A 24,447-nucleotide genomic window follows, 5' to 3' on the forward strand; every position below is an offset into this window, starting at 1 on the left:
TAGCAAGCTATTCTCACAATTTTAGTTCATTTTTAACTACTCGTTAAACCCAGTCACATTGTGTATTTAACAGTATAATTCTTAGAACATTTCTCTAAAATGTCACCCTTAAACTCCACGTTTTCAATCATTTTGCTGGTAGATTGAGGCTAGCGCGACACCTAGCGCCTTGTGTTTCACACCACAGTTTAGGGACAGTAGAGTATATGGGATTTCCACAGTGTCCGCGTATTTTTCGCCTTGAGATTGTGAACATTCGGGATTTTTTATTTTTTATTTTTTTGAAATGTTTGAAAATGTTCGTTGAAGAATAGAGGAATTAGCAGCCTAGCTAATTTTGTACATTGACCCCACATATGGATGCTCTCCATGGTCAGTGATGGGCCCAGAAAAAATTGGGCCAGCAGGGGAAACCCACATGAAAACACAAATTCTCTCTAAATTAAGAAAAGTTTTTGAACCCATGTAGTTATGGAACATCACTAGTCAAAAATTCAACTTTGTTTCTATCTTAATGACTGAATTATGCATTATTACCTTTTGTAAAATCAATGGGATTACCCTTTATTTCAAAGGGTTGGAAATTACATTTTTCAAAATAGTATAGCTCTGGTCAGAAGCTAAATATACTTCTTACTGAATCAATTAATAATAATAATTTTAAAACATACAAATGCTGTTATAGAAGTGGATTCCAAATAAATTCACAAATGTCTTTTTGTATTATATCAGTGGCTATAAAACACCAGTCCTCAGTAGAGAACGTTTGAAACTTTTCACTGAGGTGTATACTAATATAGTACTTGAGTACCACTACAGCTGTTAAAGTAATTGCACTTTCATGAGACAAATGTCTCCACACTGGGAAGAGTTTTCTGTACTAGACTTAAATTGATCTTAACAGCTGTTTGCTAATCAGAGAAAATTACCATAATTTTTAAAATCCAGGATCTATAATTGTAAGAAAGGAGCTCTGTACTTTTATTTTAAGTGTGCCTGCTGCATGTCCTTGGGGAGGGATAGAGCAGGAGAAAGTGCAATTATCCAATGCACAATAGGCTGCTGTTAGTGATCCTCAGAAGTCCATTAAGCTGCAGAAGGGCTCCCACCCCTGCAAGGTCTTGTTTGTGTTTATTTGATCAGCCTCATCCTGTGGACTGTAAGCGGATTAACCCAACAAGAGAGTTGGAGGCACAGGCAAAGATATAGCATGTTTTCTAAATGCGGATGTAGAAACTCAGGGGTTGCACACTCAGGGGTTGATGGGTATTCCTTTGAGTATTTCATGAAGCAGTGTCAGGGGCTGCAAGATAAGACGCTTACCTCTGAGTGTGTGTATGAGGAAAGGGAGAGAGAGAGAGAGAGAGAGAGAAAGAGAGAGAGAGAGAGAGAGAGAGATGTGATATTTTTCATCATTATGTAACAATTATCCATCCTTGGGTAAATTTGTCATTGTGGTCAAAAATCATTGGCAAGTTCAGTAGATACAAAGCTATAATATACAAGGCATCGACTTGCCAAAACAACAACAAAGGGTGCTTTTGAATACTGACAATGCCTTCATGATACTGACCCCATTGGAATGCAACAGTATGACCACTGGAAATATTCACCACGCCAAACATTACAACTTGTTGGCTAGTCTCATGACGGCCTGGAGTCATTTCCGTACCTACAGTCTAGATCTTGAAAGATGACAGCTCAAAATTCTGCAAATTTTGCATACTATATTTAACCTTATTTTGAATAGTACATACTCAAAATTGGATCTGTTTAAAGTATACATTCTGCTTTCCTCTGCTTGAATGCACATCATAATGCAAATCATAAAAACCCGATGACAAATATATACTATAGGCTATAACACCTAGGAAAAGAGCATCAGACAAAATTAAACTTATTAGATGATGACACACCCTGTCCTATAAATAAAGCCATTGGTGCTTTTACACCTGGACTAATAAGGGAAACAGTGATAATGTAGGGGGTATGGAAGTGTTTCATAATTACATTTGCACACCCTGAATCAAAGCTGCATATTGAGGTGCTTAGATTCCCACACCTAGTGCACAGCATCATCATCTCTAATATAATCTGTATAATCTAATCAGAATCTATAAAATTTAATTAATATTCTGTAATGCAATTGGTATCATGAAATTTTGCAGGACCTGAGGAGCCAGGGTTCACAGTGAGAGTGAAGGGTCAACACCATGCAGGTGTCAGAATTGAAGGGTCAATGTCACAGAAACCCCTGAGACCTAATAGAGCCAATCTATCACAGTGCCAGACCCTCTATCACACACAGGGCTCTCAAGGTCAGAGAGAAGTGCTAGCATTAAACCAGGATCAACGTGAGCAACAAGACAATGACCGACTGTGTTTCTGTTGCTGGGCAACACTTAGCCTGAGTGGGCACAAGATATAGATGGCTGGTAAGATATTAAACCTTATGTGCAAATCTGCTCTCTTTAATTGAATACATAGACAAAACAGAGCAACAGATGGAGGAGTTATGTGACAAATATATTATAAAGATTTTTTTCAAAAAAGGAATACATATTTCCTGAATAAAATAGGTTTAAACTCATTAATATACCCTTAAACTAATAGTCCTCTCTAAGGATAGAAAAGAAATAATACAATTCATTAAAAAAAACATAATCTAATATCATACAGTGTATAGAGTTATACAGTACTGTTAGAGAAGAAACACAGTGTAATCTCCAAAACAGGATTAAATGTCTCCCTAATCTCCTATTTTGTAACCAGGTAATCATGTGACTACATCCCCACTACTGATAAAACTCATTCAAAAAACAGAGAGGTACAAGGTCCAAGACTGAGGGGCCCATTGAGTCTTTGGTTTGACTGGTAAATATGTGGAGCAATGCCTAACAATAAGACCTTAACGGGGCAGTGCTGGTTTCTTGCTCTTTTTGGCTGAAGTGGATGGCTCTGTGTGAAGTGGATTCAGTGTTTGGGCTCCTGACAGAGGCTGCAGTCTGGTCTCTGGTCTGCCTGCTGCTCCAGTTGAATAGTGACAGAGTGGAAGCTGTAAGTGGTGAAGCAGCAATGAGTGATCTCTCTCAAAACAAGCTGCGGTTCAGCTGTATCATCTGAAAAGATGGGGACACAGAATTCATGTCAAATTAAATGGACAACTGGCAGAGCAGAAATTCAGCAGATTTATTTTAACTACTGTATAATATAAATGGGATCTGACAATCTAAATAGTGAGTGCACTTGCATATCTCTATATAAACCCAAACTGCAAAGGATATGTATCTTTATTCCAGCTGTAATACGTTTTATAAGATTCACTGTAGGATCTGAAATGTACTTCTTATTTACTGCAGTCAGTTCAGAAGGGCATGATGACTATTTAATGGTATCTTATTTTCCAAATCACTAACTGTCTTTGTACAATGAAAGTCTGAATCACACTGTTCAAGACTGATTGTAGTTGGAGCTACTAAAGACATGCTGAGACAACAGTTCTAATAATGAGACTGCAGATCTTGTTTTAAGTTCTTGAACTGTTAAGGATATTTTCATCATCAGTCAACTGTACACTAACATTTTCTAGACCCAAGGACACTGAAATATCTTGCTCACCTATAGCCACATGGGCAGAAAGAACAGTTTGGTTCATGGTCAGGGCCCAGATGTGGAGGTTGTGTACTGATTTCACTCCATTGATAGAGAGCAGTTGCACCCTAACCTCTCCATAGTCCACACCTGATGGAGTTCCTGCAGGAGATACATACACAGGGTTTATTTTTTGTGTGCACTCATTCCATTTACATGTACATTATTGTATTATTATGAATCATAATCCTAATAATAAAAGAGGGATGAGAATAATGCCATATGTAAAGAAAAAATGTCTGGGTGCTGGCAATACCTTCCATTAAGACCACCACAATGTCCCTCAGGATAGTGAAAGTGGTGCACAGAACAAACAAGGAGAACAGGAAAGTACAGACAGGGTCTGCAATCTTGTATTCTGGCTGCATTAAAAAAATGGTTTTCGGTCCATTAGTAACAATATAATAATGAAGAATGAAGTGTTTTAAAACACAGATACTCAGCTGCAATGAAAGCGCTCGTCTTTAGCAAAGCCTCTTACCTTGAAAAAAATGATGAGTGCACTAACAAGCACACTGATGCTCTGCAGGAGATCTCCGATCACATGAACAAAGGCAGCCCTCACACTGGCATTTTCCTGTGTTTTCTTTCCAGGTTTTTGCTTCTCTGGCTCATGGCAGTTACTGTTATCATTAACATGATTATGACCATCCTTCTTTTTATGGCTGTGACCACCAGAGTGGCTGTGGCCATCAGAGTGGCTGTGGCCACCAGAGTGGCTGTGACCATGATTATGGGAACTAAGACCGCCATGACTGTGACCATGGCCTGACTGGTGCAAAGTGAAGGCCATTCTGCAAGCAGAGAGAGAGTGGTATATTTTGATCTGTTCAAGTTAGTAGTATTGTTGAAGTGAATGGCTCTACTGTAAACGCTAAGATGCTATTGTATTTAGCCTGGGGCTGGAAAGGGCAAGACCGATCTTGCAAAACACGGTAATAGAGATAAGGAAATATGTTCTCAGTGATGTACAATATAGGTTTTAGACAATGACTAAACATTTTGTAATGACTCATGACAAATGTTCATTGGCAAAAAATGAACCACATTCCACTCACATAATGTTGGCCAACACAGCACATCCAGAAGTGACAAGCATGACTGTGCCCTCAATTTCATAATCATTACTGATAAGACGCTCCACTGCCAAGTACACCAACACACCAGTCACCAACCAGATGGTGAAGATGGAAAAGAGAGCACCCAGGATCTCTGAAATTACACAGATATTTCCACAATAATACTTAAATGACAGCAGGATGACAATCATTAGTTCAAATAATAATAATAATAATAATAATAATAACAACAATAATAATGGACCGTGGTGTTGTTTTTCAGATTTAGCAATATTGTCGATGTATTAATTATGCACAATAAAGTCTGCCTGTTTCCAAGTAAATGATTTTTAGCTTTTAATATAATATGTAATGTATTTTAAGTCCCTTTTTGGAAGCCTTGTTTGTTTCTCATTAATGATTGCAGTACTGTGTAAGGTTTGATGTCTGGTGTCATTATAAAAGAAGAAAACAAACAAGTATTCTGTCTTAACTGTCCATCTGTTTTAAGACACACTTTTCTGCATTATAAATACCAGTTATTATGAATCTATTTATTAAAGGGGACATATTATAAAACCATCACTTTTTCTGTGAGCACAAATACAAGGTTTAACAGAACCAAACAAACACAACGAATGTAAAGAAATAATTACTGGTTGTATGTGGCAACAACCAGAACTAATAAGCAGAATAACAAAGCAACAATTATTTAAATAACTTAAAAGCATTTCTTTTCTGTTAGGAATAAACAGAGGCTTGTTTTAACTTGGAGGAACAAGGGGTTAAAACCAGTCGTTCAGAACAGGGCTGCTTAGAAAAGTAAGAAAAGTATTGTGTGGTATTTTGACCCAAGCTTGTCAAAGATGTTTCATTAAGACCCCAGGGAAGTGTATAAAAGTTTGGAGAAGGGATGTATCATGTAATCAATAATGTAAAACAATATTATTGTAATGTAAGACAATAACACTGGTCACAATGCCTCACCTGCACGGTGCCAGCCATAGTTGAGTGTGTACGTGGCAGGCCTGGATGACAGCCACAGAGAGCAAAGACTGATGATGAAACTGGTAAAATCCACCAGCAGGTGGGCAGCATCCGTCATCACTGCCAGACTGCCAGCAAAGTACCCACCTGTTCAGAGAACAGCATACAACCACAGAAACAGGACACAGGCTAAAGTAGGTCATCTTCTTACATCTACAGCAAATGTAATGTTCTCAGAGATGTGGTGTGACACAACTTTGTGACAGAATTGAAGGGTGACATGATGCGCACCTAAGATTTCTCCCACCATGAAGACAAAACAAATTATTGCGACAATGTAGAGCCGTTTCCTGGCCAGTTTTTTCTCCTGCTCTCTGTCCTCAAGGGCACGGCTGCTATCATGACAGTGCCTATAGTCCTTCTCCACTGTCTCTTCACATGGCACACTAGAAAAGAATAGCAGAATGAGAACAACAGGGCACTGATATGGTAACTGTGGGCTGATAATTTATGTATACTGTTGCTGATACCAATACTTAAACAATCATAAGGGAAAAATGTAATAATTATATTAATTAAGTATCACTTTTATCTTAAACAAATTCTGCTCACCTGGATAACAATGCTTACGTCATAAACATTGTTCAAATGCAAACAAATCTATGCAATTCTTTTTAAGCAAATGTCTGTTGTCGTCTATATGAATCCAGTATCCATTATTATACGCATTACCTACATAGAAGCCCCCCAACTGCCAGTTTCTGTTTTCATTCCAATACTTCTTGAATTACAAGTGAAAATCTGTAAGTACATATAAGGACCTATACTCTGTGGGGTGATATAAGATACGTTTATCTTACTCTACCACCTTACTCTGCTTTACCAACTGTTTGAGTAATTGGTGTATCATTTTGAAGGTTAAATATCAGCAGGATTTTTTTATCCCACAGCCATGCACGGGGCCTAGAGTATTGGCATGGTCAGACTGTGAAGAGATTATCCTACTGCACACTGATAGTGTCAATAGTCACCGCCAGCTGTAGCTCTCATGACACTATCACTTGTTTAATCAGTGAAGTGAGACATATACATGTTTAAAAACCTTATATCAGTGCCTTTGTTTTGTTATCTTGGCTCCAATCAACTCTTAACATTTATTACATGCCTTGAGGACTGTTTTGTGTGAACACTAAGCATTTTTGTGAGTGGCTCTGGATAAAAGCGTCTGCTAAATGCTGTAAATGTAAATGTGCGGGTGTGAGGTTAAAGAAGAGTCCCAATTTTCCCAATATTTCTGACTAATTCACTTATTGAGTAAACAGTAATTCAGGGTAATTTTATTTCAGCATAATTCTTTTTCAATCTGGAATGAACAGTTTTTCCTCACACAAAGTTATTACATAAAATGGCCGCTTGATACACATTGAGAATTTGAGGTTTTTGTTTAGTTTTATTTGTTTTATTTGGTTGGTTGTTGTTTTCCGCATTACATATAAAATGTGAAGGCCTTTGTGCTGGTTCAGAGTAGTAAATAAAATGACTAGAGATTGGATTTGTTTTGTAGACTCTTTGTTCCTTTTGTAAAGACATTTCTCCGAAGTAGAACAACTTCGGCTAAATGTTTTATTATTTAAACGCTGTTTTACGTCTCACAGATTGAATATTCAGAAGGTCGGTGGAAATGTTCTTTAAGCTGAGAGCTGTGCTCCGCTCGTGTCCTGAGTGGAGCCTGACCCATGCACACGACCCTAAATACAACACAGTCCACACAATGAAGAAAGAAACACGTAGAAATAAGAGCGTATTTAGCTCTCTGTTTGCCTTAGGTCAGACTCGTCCATCATCTGAAGCAGAAAACCCCGCCCATTCCCCTATCACTGCTTGAGGGTGCTGCGTAAAGTTTGCAGCACCGTGTGTAAAGGCACCCCTCCCTCCCCCACAGCGGGCTGCTTTAATTTTATTTTTCAAATGGAGACTTAAGTGAAAAGTGTTCAAATCAGCAGCTAAAGTTTGTTTGTTTTTTTTTTTCAAAATACGGTTTAAGTTAAAAGTATTAAAATTAAAAGTCAAACGGTCGTCTGAAACAGCGCCGCACAGACTGGCATATTAAACAGTAAATACTTCACTTTGTCTCGTTTTTTTTTTTTAAAAAAGTCTTATTTTTTCGTCTTCAGTACTTTACCCGTTCATGGTGATGGTGTACATCGTGGCATTTTTGTCCTCCAGCAGCAGAGCCCTCTCCGTGTCTTTCTCCAACATGGTTTACAAGGGTTCCAGCACCTGTCTGACCTCACTTTCTACTCGAAATTTGTCTTTAAAAAGTATAAAGCCAAAGCTAAATCTAAGTCTTCACACAGTGGAGTTCCCGTAAAGGTTTCTCGCCTTGTCGAAATAAAAGCCTGAAGGAACCTAAAAATGAATGAAGTGGAGAGAGTCAGTTCCTTACAAGCATCCTCAAGACTAAACTGTGTGCTCTTGAGTTGAGCTGCTTTTTGAGCCTTGTGACTCAGAACCGTGTGCAAACGTCGCTGCTCGCAGCACCAAACAACAATCACCTCAAACAGTGAAAGCCGAGAGCAAAACTGAGGGCAAAGGAACGAGTGCATTTTCAGCAGCACAAAAGACTGATAAAACTAGTATCTCTTCAGTTCATAGACACGCGGTAAACTTGTAAATTCTTACGTGGTTTGTGCGATATTTGATATAAACGTAAATATAAAATACCAAACCGGTTATTCAAAAGCTTTACATCCATTGTTAAATTCCAGTTGTGAAGTTTAGGTCACCTACCTCTTACTGTACCCAAGACTTAGAATATATTGCCTTTTAATATGAATACGAATAAAACCCTGTTCTCTGTAATCACTGGGAATTCTACTGTGATTAACCGCTACAATACTAGGATTCCAGAAAGAGGGTACACTACTGTTATTATCATAGTAATAGTTTTAGTATTACTATGTTCATTACTAAAACTATTACTATGATAATAACAGTAGTGTACCCTCTTTCTGGAACCTACAGTTTCCCAGTTTCTTCAATTCTTTCATTTTCTGTAAGTGGGCCTGCAGCCTGGAATCACTAGAGGGCAAAACCTCACCCTGGCCAAGGCACGTTTATCCCATTGGATTTATAATTTTCTATCTGCATTTCGAGTAGTTTGAGATATGGTGCTTCAAAGATTTGGTATTCCAAATCTTATGTGAAACAAGTCTCTTTATACATGAAAATAACAGACAGCCTTAATGTATTCTAAATATACAATATCAAAATACTCTCTCATTAGATTTTTTCACAGTGTTCTGGCAGAACATGAAAGAATCAAATCCGTGTTGAATTAATATTCATTTTTAATCAACTAATGGTTGAATCAGTGTTGATATCTGATGTTAGAATTGATTTATTTGTGCACATTAATTGTACATTCATTCAATATTGATTCAAAGTAATTTTGTGATGCATCCACAATGCAAAGCCAATATAAAATCAACAACTGCTTGATTGATTTATTTATGATTTTTTTTTTTTTTTGGTTGAATGGACATTCAGTGCCACAGTGAGAGTGGCTTATATTAATACAACATTTTAACAACCATAGACTCTGGTTATTATCATGAACAGCAACATTAAAAATGAAAAAATATTGTACTTATTCATAAACTGAGATTGCAGTACCCATAACAAAGAATGATACAAAATGTCATACATATGTCAGTTTTATTTGTAACAAAGCATCGCTCACTCTCTCTCCCTCTGTGTATATGTATATATTTGCACACAGTACTGTGGAAAAGCTTTAGGCACCAGTGATTATGAGACTTAAAAAGCTATTTTTAATAGCTAAAATCTATTAATGCAACACGCTTACTGAGTGTACACATACACTCCCAGTGATGCACAGCTTTTGAGGTGTTCAATGTGTTGTCTCTTGTGCTGAAAACAGAGCTGAAGGCACTGGATCCAATCGTGATGGACCTTCATGAGAATCTCTGGAGAAATGCTGTCACAAGCTTCCACAATGCGATGCTGAAGGTGCTGTTTGTTGCAGATTTTACACGACCAATCCAACGACCAGAGAACTGAATATCTAGCCACTGATGAATACCTGCTTTTATAGTGTCGTGGAGTCCCACCCTGTTAGAAATAACGGGAAGCTGCCATCTTTGTTCAGAATGGATGGGAACACTGTTTCCTGTAGCACTGTCAGGCAGCAGTGAGTTTTTAGTGTCTCGTTGATGAAAATGGGTCAGATTACCTGGCTGCCCCACATATACCACACCACACCATAATCTTCACATCACCTATGACTTTGGTATCTGCCAAACATTCTGGCACCTCGCCAGTTCACCTCGCCACTGACATAAAAGCTGGCCTTGTCACTGAACAGAATGCCTTGTGTGAATGCAAGGTCTTGTTGAAGTTGGTCTAACGTCCAGGAGTAAACAGACCTATCATGTCTATCAGGGTCATCCTCTGATAGTTTCTGTTGCAGCTGGGTCTTGAAGCGGTGCCACTTATTGGAATAAACTATCCTTACAAGGGATGTCTGACTGATACCACATTCTGTTGTGCGACGTTTCATGCTGTGTCGTGGACTTTTAACAAAGGCTGACAAAACCATTGCTACGGGTTTGTTTTTTGGCAACCACTACATGGTTTGTAGTCCACAGTCCCAGTTTCTCTGAATATGGCTATGAGGGATGCAACAGTGCTGTGTGAAATTGGTGGTCTCTCTGGGCGGTGGTTGTTGACACAGGGCTATGCTATGGCAGCTGCATTCCCCAGACATCAGAATCACCTCAATCCTCTCTTCTTTAGTTACCTGTAAAAAAACAACATTTTTATCTAAAAGATCAGCCCCTCTCATCTCCGTGTCCTGAGACTTTTGATTCAATCTGTGTGCGTGTGTGTGAATGTGTGTGTCACAAATACATGCACAAGGTACAATACACTACTTTTCAGTTCAAGTCCTTTGGTGTACCCATGTTTTCTGTAGTAGTTAAGGTAGTATTAAGTAGCTGGATAAAGAACATTATTTAGTCAAAACATGTACACTTTCAGAATGAATATTTATATAAAAATATATCAGCAACATTTGCACAAGTGACATACCATCTATTCCAAGTTCAGTGCATACAACAGTAAAAATAAAAAGGCATCATGAGTACAGACTCTGTTACTACTGTTCACGCGATGACAGTGGCCATATTCACAAGTGTCTGTGGTGTTGCATAAGCTTCACTTGTGCAACAATGATCCTTTTTTCCTCTCTCCTCTTGTGTAAGACCCCTCTTGATTGTTATCCTAAATAAAAAAAAAAAAAAAAACTTGATCTTTTCAAATACACATATTCTGATAATTGTTAAGACAAACATCATCTATTCTTTTAACCACACGCTGTAAGCACCTGGGAACTGAGGAGACTAGTTTTGATAGTTTTGAAAGTGAACTGTTTTCTGATTCTCGCATGTTATAAGTTTTCCGCTGCACCACAGCCCAGGGTCTCCATTTTTCATTTCATAATGCATAATTCATAACGCAAATTGTTTTCAGTGGGGACTGGATTAGTTTATCTTCCAAACTCTTTTACTAAGTAGTCATGCTGTTGTAATGCCTGCAGAATGTGGCCTTGTCTTACTGAAATAAACAATAATCGACGTCTGGATGGCAGCATGTTGCTTCAAAACCTGTATGTATCATTCGGCGTTAACATGCCTTCACAGATGTGCAAGTCACTCATACCATGTACACTCATGCATCCTCATAGCATCACGGACATTGGTTTTTGAACTGAGTGCTTATAACAAGTGGGATTGTCCCTTTCTTCTTTAGTCCGGAGTACAAAGCATCCATGATTTCTAAAAAGAACTTTTTATTTGTCAGATTCAGGACACTTTTCCACTTAGCCTCTGTCCATTTTAAATGAGCTTGGGCCCAAAGAAGCTGGTTCTTCTTTGCATTTGTGAGTTTGAACTTGTGGACGCAGTAATGAACTGTGTTGGGCAGTGGTTTTGAGAAGAGTTGGAGCCCATGCAGTGCCCATACAAAACTGTTGGTTTTTAATGTAATGCCAAATGAGGGCCTGAAAACCACAATTTGGTTTTGGTCTTTTTCCCTTGCATATAAATATTTCTATGACTCCTCTGATACTTTTAATGTGATTATGTACTGTGGACAAAGAAATCACATTTTTGTTTGTTTCCTATTTTACATTACAATATGTGATTCTTGAACTGTTTCAGTATTTGCCCACGCACTCTTTCACAGAGAGGTGAACCGCGCCCCATCTTTATTAAGGTCTCTGCCTCTCGGAGAGGCTTGTTTTCATCCCAGTCACGTCACTGACCTGTTACCAGTTATCATAATATCACCTGTTTTTGCCTTTTGTATTGTGTTACTGCCATCAAATTTAGATTGGGCAAACATTTTTAAAATACAAAAAAAATCTAACTTTCAACATTTGAAACACTGTTCTTGTAATATTTTCAGTTACAAATATAGGGTTTAAATTATTTGGACATGAATGCATTGTTTTTTATTTACATTTTGCTCAATGTCCCAACTTTTCCTGGAATGGCGTTGTTTCAGTTCTGATATTACATGACAGCTTTGTTTTCAAAGCATCATTTCGTCACTCTGCAGGTCTTTTAATGCAAAGATTTAGGATTCTGAACAAATGTTGTTTTGTGTTGAGGATGTTTTTTTCTTGTAAATTGATTTGGGGGGGCTGCCCTGTCTGTAGCATATAGTTAAATGTATTCCCATTTTGAGAACAGGTCCCTGGCATTAGAATAGAAAAATGTAGATTTTGTGTTGAATGTATAGATTATACTTTACATTTTTTTAAAGAATTGCCGATGTCTAACAATGTTTGAACTGTTTAGATTTACAGTGGAATAAAAAATGTACTCTGGTGATAACTGTGTGTTGCCCCTGTCCTGCCTCAGCGCAGCAAGTTTTTTCCAGTGTGAAACAGGCTTTAGACAAATGATTTATGGTGAATTTCACGAACATTACCTGGGCCTGCAGTCTTGAAAATAATCAAATAACATTTAATGTGCATTTATAATTCCTGATTGAACAGCAGACTCGCTCTTATTCGCTGGGTCTTCGTCGGTCGGAGAAATGATCTCTGACAAAGTCCTTTCTTCTGCAGTAGGCTTTTCTTTTGGGTCCCATATGTATAATAGTGAATTTTACAGAGCGAACTTTCAACCCGAACTGAAGGGCTATCATTCTTTCCTTATCTGTAACCGCTTATCCAGTTCAGGGTCACGGTGGGTCCAGAGCCTACCTGGAATCATTGGGCGCAAGGCAGGAATACACCCTGGAGGGGGTGCCAGTCCTTCATAGGGCAACATAGACATAGACACACACATTCACACTTTTGAGTCGCCAATCCACCTACCAACGTGTGTTTTTGGACTGTGGGAGGAAACCGGAGCACCTGGAGAAAACCCACGCAGACACGGGGAGAACACACCAACTCCTCACAGACAGTCACCCGGAGCAGGACTCAAACCCACAACCTCCAGGCCCCTGGAGCTGTGTGACTGTGACACTACCTGCTGCACCACCGTGCCGCCCCCGAACTGAAATGTATAGTGAAATTAAGAGACTATTAAGAGAAATTAATTCCAAGATAGTGGTGCAACCTTTCAGGAAATTAAGCTCAACTTACAACTAAGAATATAAACAGACATTCAGAGAAGTTCACTGTACTTCATCTAGTTTCTTTGCGTGGTTTTAAATGATTCTTTATAGAAGTATGTCCTTGTTGTAGAGTATTATGTATTACACTTTGCTTTCAGATGATCACACATGCTTTGATTTGGCATCAGAACCACACCAGGAACATACCAGTCCCTCACAGGGCGACACACACACACACACACACACACACACACATATTCACTCACACTGAGTCACCAATCCACCTACCAACTCCTCACAGACAGTCACATGGAGTGTGGCTCAAACACACAACCTCCAAGTCCCTGGAGCTGTGTAACTACCGCTACCTGCCGCACCACCGTGCCGCCCGAAAAGCTATCAATTTATTTTAATACAGTTCATTTATTCAGTTTAATTTATTTCAGAAATACACCATATGTACAAATATTTGAGGACAAATTTGTAATGAATGTATTCTACATTAAGTTGCACCCATTACTAACACAGATGTGTAAACGTGCACACACTGCCTCTCTAATCCCTGTAGAGAAACACTGACAATAGAACTAGATTCTCTGGAGTAGAGAAACATGAACCTAATGCCAGACTAAGAATATATAGCACCCCAGCACTGAGCTGTGCTGATGAACCCATATTTACTGTCATGTCTATTGTTAGGAAGTGAGTAGTAGCCTATATGTAAGCAAACATTATCATTCTCAGTGGTCTCAGATAAATGGTTATTCTCTTTATTTATTGCAAGAATTTCACATATTAAGCCAACCACAAACAAGTCTGTAAATCACATAATGCTGGAAATGTACTCTATATAATGTACTCAATGTTTGCAAGGTAAAATATTAACACTGAAAACAGAACAGTTATTACATGGTCACCAGGCACACAGCTGTACGTCAAAATACACAATAATCTAACACAATGTCCCAAAGAACTCACTGACATTCTCTTAAACTTCCAAACAATGCTCAAACAGAGCAATTTGAGCTGCATTAGTTATAGAAATTTGTTAAAAGAAGAAAACAACTAGGATACCTATTTTGTGCAGGGCATTTTACACAAAGCAGGACATCACAGTTAAAGACAGCCTAGGTTTCTAAAAGTATCAAACTATACACACTGTCTGAACTGTGGTGTGTAAGGTGCCCTGCAGTCTAGTATCTGTGCCTTAAGAATTGAGGTGAGGGCCCTACAGTCCAGTTTACATGCCTTAACAATTCTGGGGTGAGGGCATGGCGTAACCACAAACATCGCATTGACCCTGAGACCCTGCTCCATATCAGCCCTGTTTTCAAAAACAAATAAAAAGGGTTCTTTAGCCTCTGGGTCATCTCCAGAGCCTTTATGCCAACTACAGATCTCGAAGCCAGCGACGTGCTTGAGTCGTGCTTAAAATGTTCTTCCGCGTTCAGTTGGAGCTGCCTCCGGCCTGCAGAGGTACCCTTCTCCTTAGTTCAGTCGTATTTCACAGAGAGAGCGTGAGGTGGCGCCACTACACCGTCTGTTGTTTGTTAAGCTATCTTTCACATTCCAGTTTGTGAACAAAATTTGGAACCCTTCGGCGCATTTCTACCGACATAAACTGCTTCACAAACCAGAACATTTATTCCCAGCTGGAACCAAAGAGTAGTAGGTTTTTCAGCGCGAACCGTGGCTGTGTTTGGCTTGGCGTTAGTTAGTTGTGTAGTTTCTCCGCTGTTCGCGGGCTCAGCAGGACGGCTCTGACCTCGGTAACTTTACACACGTATATCTCACAGAGGAGGACTGCTGAATTTGTTTTATTTCAGGTGAGTGTGTGTCTTCGTGGTGGGGAGCGCACAACCAAATTAAACTTCACGTGTTTTACTTTAACCTGCTACACCGAATAAACAAATAACTCTTACAATCAACAAAATGTTCTTGGTCTTTTTTTCTTTGATGGTAGATTAACTAGTGTTTATCTTTAAATAAAATGAACATGAAAAACACTGATGTCTGTGTTATATATTATGAACAAAATTGTGCTCCTTTTTTCTTTTTTAATTTCTGCATTTATTACCTGCCCTCCATGCTCTCTGTACAACACAATCACACAATAAAAACCACATGTAAGTAAAGACATTGATATGAAGCACCAAAGCTTCTCCAGACCTTCCAGTAAGAAGGGTATGTATTTTAGACATTTCTGTTTTGAAATGCCAGAAACTCCTCTGTGACAATGGCTGTAGAGTTAATGGTGGTCCGGCAAAACTAGGCGTGCCTAGTTTCTCTTTGCTCTGGTACTTTTTAACTGAGTGTCTTGAAATTGAATAGAGGTTATTAAATAATATTTAATTACAATTTATTCAAATTGATGACATTATTAGTGTAGGTATATAGTTCAAATAATAGTTTCACTGTTAGAAATTACAAACTGTTTAATGTTCAATGATGACTTCCACAATTCAAAAGAAAATAAAATTGTGTGCTGCTATAAAAAATCTTTCATATTTGTAACATTATTTATTTGTTGAATCTTGAATGCTAAAATGTTTTAAAAACAAACAAAACATATTTAAACGGTCTTTTTGACCTAAATAGTGGTATATGACTTTTGTGAACTAATGTATTTCTTTTTAACAGAATTCATTAATTTATGTCAGGAGTCTTCATATCTGAACCTTTGGTTCCTGGTTCCAGGCCAGGATTTTCAGGCTGGAGAATTTGCCGTTGCAGCTGAACTGTCATATCAGCCAGCCATTTTAAAATCCCGACCTGGAACCAGGATCAAAGGTTTGAATTTGAAGAGCTCTGCTTTATGTCATCCAGTATTCATGCCTGTGGGGCTTTACTATCTAACAAGCTCTATCAAATGATACTGCTGAAAACTCACCAGGCAGATCTTTGATACTGGTTCATAATCACTTGGGTTCAGTGGCAGTGCCCTTAGAGCCGTGGCCCTCATATGTCTGTTGTCTACAAGGTGGAAGAAAATTATATTTGAAGTGCACCAAATACAGAACTGCACTATCTGCCTGTTTACTGTAGATCAGGGACGTTCACCTCAGCTCTCCCTAAGACTGAATAAGAGTATGCCTACTGTGGACATATATACTTACTGTGGCAATATATAAAACCACACATTTAACACATTAATACAGTGGGTTTTATAAACAATCTTTTATTTTCTGTATATTTTAAGACAAATTCATGACCAGCAAAACAGACTAGTTAAAAATAATGCAAATATTGCAATATTATACCTACCCATAATCACATGGTCATCAAGATTGTCTAAGAAAATTCTCATCTTGTCTTCAAGGTCTCTGGTGGTCTTTGATTAGTGAGTTGATATGCTTATCAAGAGATGTCAAAAATGTGGTTCTGAGTTCCATAAATGTGATCCTTTTGAACTACGAAAGAAAAGAGAGAGAAAGAGGGAGAGAGAGATCTCTTTCTACAGATTAACACTTGTGGCAAACCATACAGATCAATTATGGGCCTTCCACTATCACACGCTGCAGCACGCACCCACCATGGAATGAGTGTATGTGCTCATGTAAAAGTATTAATAAAAGGCTTACATACCATCAACGAGCGTAGGTGCTTTATCTGAACTTAAGAACACATACCATGGGTTAATCTTCTGGTCGACCACCATTGTTAGGCCACAGGTTGCATCCTGTACAAACCAACTTAATATGGGAACCCATGCTCAATTTATGTGGTTAAAAATACAGCTTTATTTTGAGAGCAGAAGGATGACTTGAAACTTGTACTTGTATCTTAGTTGTGACTAAGGTTGCTATCAGTTGCAAAGATTTTTAAACAAATGCTATATTATTGTTAAAACGTGAAAAAAAAAGTATATGCATGTGCAAAAACAACATAAAGGGGAAAGAAAAATATACAGGATGATCATCAAATTATTACAAGAAGAGGGAATTCCAGCATGGTACTGGTGCCCCCTGTGCAACACGTCCAGTCATAAAAAGTCCTCTCTATTTAATATTCCACAGTCAACTGTCAATGGGAATGTCAAAGTGGAAGTGATTGGGAACGACAGCAACTTTGGAGTGGTAAGCCACGTAAAATGACACAGTGGGTTCAGAGGATGCTCAGGTGCATATTGTGCAGAGGTTGCCAACTTTATTGAGAGTCTATTGCTACAGACCTCCAAATATAGACAAACAACTTCTAATATGGTAAGATTTAATGTTCATTCGTATTTGCATGAAATCATATTTTCTGATCTACAGGTGCTGGTCTCTTAGTCTAGTTCTGTTGGCTACACAATCATGGGGAAAACTGTTGACTTGACAACTGTCCAAAAGACAACCATTGACACCTTACACAAGCAGAGCAAGACACAAAAGGTCATTGCTAAAGAGGCTGGCTGTTCGCAGAGCTCTGTGTCCAAGCACATTAATAGAGAGGTGAAGGGGAGGGAAAGATGTGATTGGAAAAATGTACAAGGGATAGGGATAACCTCACCCTGGAGAGGATTGTGAAATAAAACCCATTCAAAAATGTGGGGGAGATTCACAAAGACTGGACTGCAGCTGGAGTCAGTGCTTCAAGAATCACCGCACACAGACGTATGCAAGACATGGGTTTCAGCTGTCGCATTCCTTATGTCAAGCCACTCTTGAACAAGAGACAGAAGTGTCTCACCTGGGCTAAAGACAAAAAGTGCTGCTGAGTGGTCCAAGGTTATGTTCTCTGATGAAAGTGAATTTTGCATTTCCTTTGGAAATCAAGGTCCCAGAGTCTGGAGGAAGAGAGGAGAGGCACAGAATCCACTTTCATCACACAACCTATCTCTGCTTCTATCCTGATTTTGACAGAGAGCAGCTCTGAATATCCCAACAAATCTGGGATGAACACGGACCACGCATGCACACTATATCGAATCAGTTGGTCGTCTGCTCTATGCATTTTTTTCTTTTTACAGTAATCCTACTCCATAAATTCATGCTTCTGTGTTGAACCTATGCATTAGGCAGCACTGCCTGACGTGCACCTCTCCAGAAATGTAACATGGTACTTCTACGCAGACCACAGCAATTGTGATTGGTCTGCACTTGGATGAACATGGTTCAAGTTGCTCAGGTCAAGAAGTCCAAAAATATTAAAAGAGCTATCTGTAGGATATTTACTGTGCTTAGTCATAAAATGTCCAGGGTGTGTGATCATATATTAAGGAAACAGTCAAAGCTAAAACACTGCTGCCTCTCACAGCATTACTAAAGCAGTATATTCTCTTCCAGAAGTGCCCAGTCCGGTGCGGAACTCTTATGTTCCTGCCCTCTGTCCAGTCATTTTACAGTCCACAGTGTGGCCAGGTCTACAAACAGTGTCTCACAGCCATGAAATGACCAAATTAACATAGTTAATGCTATATTTTACCGGACCCAAAAAGCCCCACTGCCCTTCTCAAATCTCCATGACCAGAGACGGAGTAAAATCAGATATTGGCCATGTGTTTGAAAAGTGGAGGCATTTGAAAGGGGTCAGGAATGTTTTTTTTTTGAGTGTGTGTTTTATATGAAGAAGGTGAATAAAAGTGTAAATATCACTGTTTTAAAGAAATTGATGCAGATTCATGTGTGTTTCTCTGTGGGGTGTGTGTGTTTTAAACAAATTAAGAAGTAAGAATTGTGTTTGATAAGCCTCACATATTCACCTGTTTCAGGTAGAATGGAGAAATTAAGCTTGGTAGTACACAGCAAATATATGTAGATGTTTTAGTGACATGATGTACACTTGGTTGTGTTTTAAATGAATAAAATGGGAAATAAGTGTTTCAAAATGAGTTTTGTTTATAAATCCTAGAGCTAGCTTTAGCTTTGCTTAGCTGTTTAATGTGGGAATTAATATTCAGTAAGAAGCTAGAGAACAAAGTAAATAAGACCGTTAAACAGACCTGTTTAAGGTGGAACAATACAATTGGTTTGTGTGATTTAAATGGAATAACAGTTGCTTCAAATAGTTTCAAAAGCTATAGCGCTAGCTTCAGCTCTTAAGGTGGAACAGAGATTTCAAGAACCTGGCATAGAACCCCAATAAGACTCGTAAACGGACACATGTAAGGTGGAATGGAATGTTTGAAAATTGTGGCTAAGATCTGCCTCCTAAACATCATTTATGGTGGAAGGGGAAATCGTAACACCAGCCTTGTCTAACCTAAATATTTCAGGTGGATTTGGACAGTAAAGGTTTGAAAATGCAGGGAAATTGTGGTCGCATGTTCACTTTTTTGTGTAGATAGATGTTTTAGTGAAATGATGAACACTTTTCTGTGTAAATATGTTGATTATGACACATTTTTCTCAGCTATTGCCGTCCAAAGGTCTTGAACTCGTCCCTTGCTTGTTAGTTCAGCTTCCTCAAACTGGCAACCTGCTCAAAATTCTGGGGAGGAGACAGACAGCTCTCTCCACTGTTTTGAAACTGTGTTATAGTTCCAATTTTAAACGCTTGGTGTCAATATTACAGATTGCTCCTTTAACTTCTCTATGCTACACTCTCTAAATAGTGCACTTTAAACATTCGTAAAACTAATACCACTACAGCACCGCTACATAGGGCTTTACCACTACACCACTACTACATAGGGTTGAAGAAGATGTTTGAAATTCAGCCCTAGAGGTTTGGAGGTGTAAATGCAGTGTGACACAGAGGCCAACGCTCAAATATAAACTTTCACAATGGTATAGGGCATTTCTGCATTTAGAAACATTAGGCAAGATTTGGGATTTTTTCCTGTTCCTAAGGCTCCCAGCCCAGTGCAATGAACTTTTACTGCACTTTACTGAAATTGGTAGGGAGGGGAAGGGAATGGGTGGTTTCCTACCCTCATCCAAAAGTTACATAGTGCAGTTTCTGCAGTGCTAAGCCGAGAGTAGCAATAGCAGAGGCTCCATTCTCCCTATTACAAGTCAGTGAAGCATCACAATGATTTTGAAGCTGTGATGTTATTCATTTTAAAGTTACAAATATTACATATTGTTCCTTTAAGCTCTCTGTGTTGTCTACATAGTTACAGAGCATACTTTGGGCTATTTCAGCGATTCTGAGACACCAACTTCTTAAACAGGCTACGGTTTAGTTTAGTTTTTACTTTTTCCCTGATACTCATTTTTGTCTGTTGGACTTGTTTATCCCTCTGTACTAATTTTTTGGGTTTTGAAATATTTCTTCTGGTTGTGACTCACTTCACGTATCGTTTTTAATAAATCTCCTACTGACATTCAGCCTCGGTGTGTGATTTGTGACATCTACTATTTCGTAAAAACATGTTTAATGAATGGTAGTTACTGATGATTCAAATACTAAAAGGTAAAGTGTTTTTTTAATTCATAACGGCTCTAAGAACTGAAAGTGATTACTTACAGTCTCAAATTCACACAATAGTTGATAAAAACAAAGTCTGCCTAGTTTTATTGGTTTTAGGCAGAGAAACATTTTCACTTGTATTAGCTCCGTGACTGCCCAGACAGCGAGCACATATCGGTCCACTGGCATAAAAAGGCTGGCACATCACTGACTGTAGACCACTGCTGGTCCACCATCGGACCACTCAGAGCACTGTGCTGTACAGGATATAGCTCATTTATAATCTCCTCAAACAGACTTTAAACTCACAGAGACTTTTATTCTGGAAAACAAACTAATACAAATATTACCAACAACTATGAGAGATATAATAATGAGTATAAGCCTGATATAAAATGATTATGATAAAAATGTTGACACTGTGCTGGATTAAAATGATTTACTAATCTTATTTATAAAGAATAACAAAAGAACCTAATGAAGGAAAAAATGTAAATTGGACTGTGAACAGAAAAGTGCTACAATGTGGCATTTTGTCTAAAAATCTGTTTAATTGTCTGCTCAGAAAACGCTGTGCAAAAAAACAAGTGGACCGCCAACTTTGCCCTCAGTGGGCCAACAGTGGTCGGCCATTTCCTTGCTATCAGGGTGCGTTTATTCGTCTCCTAGCAACGGTGCCGCTGTGTGTCGGAGAGCTGTGCAGAGCAGGGAGATTTGTTCAGGCATGTTATGGTTTTATTCACACACAAACCAAAAGGAACGGCATATTCTCATAATGTAGTGGAGAAAATGGTAAGATATTTGACTTTAAACTGTAGTGGAGTTGAAGTAAAATGTTGCCCAAAATGGAAATACTTCAGAAAAGCAGAGATACATGAAAAAAAGTACTTAGGTACAGTAATGAATTACATTAACTTTGTTACTGTCCACCACTGGTAAAGGTATTTTCCTTCACCAGCTGACAATTGTAGGCTCTCACGATGTGGAAGGCTCACTGATGTGTGTTTTCCCCTGGAAAGGTGTAGGCTGTAGGTAGGCAAAGACCTTTTAATTTGAGGATAAAGAGTCACTTCTAATTTCACAAGGTCATCAGCTTTGTCAGCTCTAGAAAACCAGAAGCATCCAGAAATAAAATGGCAAACCTAACCAAGGCAGTTTGGTAATGACAGCCGCCTGAATATTCCTTAATATCCTGAGTATCTCTTTCTTCTGTTTACTGCCAAATGGACAACAAACCAGCAGTAAATTACAGTAACCTGAGATTTGTGATGAAGCACATTAGAATCACCACACTGTTTACTACTAGACATCTAAGTGCAAGAGACACTTATCCTTTCAATGATCACCAATGTATGCACTTAAATAAAACATCTTAGTGTATATTAAATATCCAAGATATCAATTAAAATAAGTGATATATCTTCCACTTCATATTTTCCAAGCACACCTTAAATACGAGTCTTTCTTTCTAGTATGGATTGCAGTAGTAGTCCTGTGATGTGGTATTTTAATTGCCAAGGCACTGGGAATCTTGTTTCAGAATTTACATCAAAATCTGCCTCTGCCAAGAGGCCATATGTGGGTCAGAGTTAGATCCTCCAGCAGGAGAATAATTCAAACAAACCTCAAATGTCTCACAAAAATGGTTCACTGAAAACATAATTATTACATAATTAAGGGGGAGTTGCACCAATGTTTCTGCATAATTCAGTTGTTTTTTGCAAACACTGTGTTTTGATGTGGAGAAGGACACAAATATAGGTAATAAGAACATGTGCATACAGGCTCAGATATTCTTTTCAAAAATTCTTGGGCATATGGTCCAGGGATCAGTGTCTACAGCACAAATATAGCCATTTTATTTTGCGAACAAGAATTATCTTTAAACTTACTTTTAAATTTAATTTCTTATTTTCCATCCAGGTCATTCTTCTGACCTAAATTTTGCTAACACATCTGAGCTGAACCAGCAGGTCCACCAAAGTACAGACCAGAGAATCTGAAAAGATCTATAGAGATCTTTTCTGGAGGAATGACCTCAATTGATTATTAGAGTTGTCAACTGATTACAAATATCGACTATTTAATTACACAATTTTCTGATGATTAACTCTCTTCTTAAGACTGGATTGTTAAATGTAAATAATGGAATTATATTAGTACTGTCAGTCAATCTTATAGGATATCTTTATTTTAATCTTTCCTGTGTCATCTCAGTGTAATTCTGGTGATTTTTAATTAGAATCTCTTAATTAGTTGAGTAGAAGTTTCTTGGAGTGATTTAGCATCAAACTCAATGAAAGTCCGACATAAACTTTAATGAAGCAAATGAAGGCTACTGCATCTCAGCCCACAACCTGAACAATAAAACACCTCCATATTCCAGCTCAAGAGACATATTAAGGGATTAATCAATGTGTGTGTGTCTGAGCGTGTGCGTGCATGGCTGTGTGTGAGAGAACACGTGTGATTGTGAGTGATATGGTATTTAATACATATTTCAGTATAAATAAAATGTAATCAACCAACTGAACTGAAGGTAGTGTTTAATTTTTTTTTTTTACATAAAAAACGCTGTTTTAAAAAGGATTGAAACATGGGAACTTGTGGCAAATGGTTAAATTTAGGAGCACTAATTTGTTTACTGCTTGCACCATTATAAAATAAGAATCCTTGCTCATTTTGAGAAATGGTAAATGGTAAGATTCTCAGTAACATTTTTTCCAATGTTTTGCTTTTCTTTACAAACAACACGAATGACGGTGTTTAATATGCACAATTTTCTGAAACAAAAAATAAATGTATTAAACTATGAAATGCTGAACAATAAACTGTTGTTCTGGTTTGTATTTTATAGTTCAGTATAGAAGAACTGTTCATTAAAGTTAGTAAATAAAAAAATGCAAAAAAAGCACTACAGTTATGCTTTTATAATATACACACACAGTTGGCAAACTCAGACTGCTATATTCAAGGGGTGGGGTAATAACTGAAGAGGTCAGTTTTTCATGTAGACATTTACTCGCTGTATTTAAAAAACAACAACAAATCATCATTTTAAGGAATCAATTAATTACACAAAGTTGTATCACCCCCAAATTTTCTACATTTTCTCTTTATTTGGTTCAGGTTTCCAAACATTTTACAAAGTTTTGATGTTAAAATACATAACTGCAAATAAGTTACAAGTTGTGGTTTCATAAGCTTCTTCAAATTCTAAAAAGAAAATAATTATTAACAGTATGACCCTGTGTGTGCAGATACAGAGAAACCAAGGAGCAGTTATAGGGTAAACACACACCAGATGAATGCTTCAACCAACAAACTCCACATGGGAATTTAGACCCAAATTAATTCGGCTGAATGTCTTTGGAGATGAATTTATAACAGAACACCTAATGGCCCTATCGGAATAGACAATAAACAAACTCAGATTTGTGTGACCAAATTTTTTGTTTCCCCCTAATTATTATTATCATAAGACCCATAGATGATAATTATATTATAAAAACAGGAGAGTGGTATTCTAGCTTTGGTTGATGTATAGGCTTTCAAATATTTTCTATCATTTTTATTTACCTTTTGCACAACATGACCACAATGAAGGGAAATGGTTAAGACAACCATGGACCAGCACTGAAATTAAAACGTCAAACATCTCCTTGCAGTTCTTCTTTCCTATGAACTACAGTTCCTGCGAGACATAAATTCACAATATGTTGCAATTGTTTCAGTTACAAAATACTGCAGTTCAGGAGAAGAT

At 38.0% G+C, this 24,447-nt stretch overlaps 1 protein-coding gene across 1 annotated transcript in view; it reads right to left on the minus strand.

The window, feature by feature from the left end:
* Window positions 1-2,510: 2,510 nt before the first annotated feature.
* The window catches only part of slc30a8 (solute carrier family 30 member 8), a 32,852-nt gene continuing 10,915 nt past the window's right edge, over window positions 2,511-24,447 (minus strand). The window contains exons 8-14 of the mRNA XM_066674396.1: window positions 5,988-6,135; window positions 5,697-5,843; window positions 4,710-4,863; window positions 4,133-4,445; window positions 3,908-4,013; window positions 3,619-3,753; window positions 2,511-3,119 (exon numbers count right to left, since the gene is read on the minus strand). Coding sequence (XP_066530493.1) covers window positions 2,974-3,119; window positions 3,619-3,753; window positions 3,908-4,013; window positions 4,133-4,445; window positions 4,710-4,863; window positions 5,697-5,843; window positions 5,988-6,135 — 1,149 coding nt within the window. The 3' untranslated portion in view covers window positions 2,511-2,973. The remainder of the gene's footprint in view (window positions 3,120-3,618; window positions 3,754-3,907; window positions 4,014-4,132; window positions 4,446-4,709; window positions 4,864-5,696; window positions 5,844-5,987; window positions 6,136-24,447) is intronic.

The sequence above is a fragment of the Hoplias malabaricus genome, chromosome 6 (assembly GCF_029633855.1).
Source record: "Hoplias malabaricus isolate fHopMal1 chromosome 6, fHopMal1.hap1, whole genome shotgun sequence".
Lineage (NCBI taxonomy): Eukaryota > Metazoa > Chordata > Actinopteri > Characiformes > Erythrinidae > Hoplias > Hoplias malabaricus.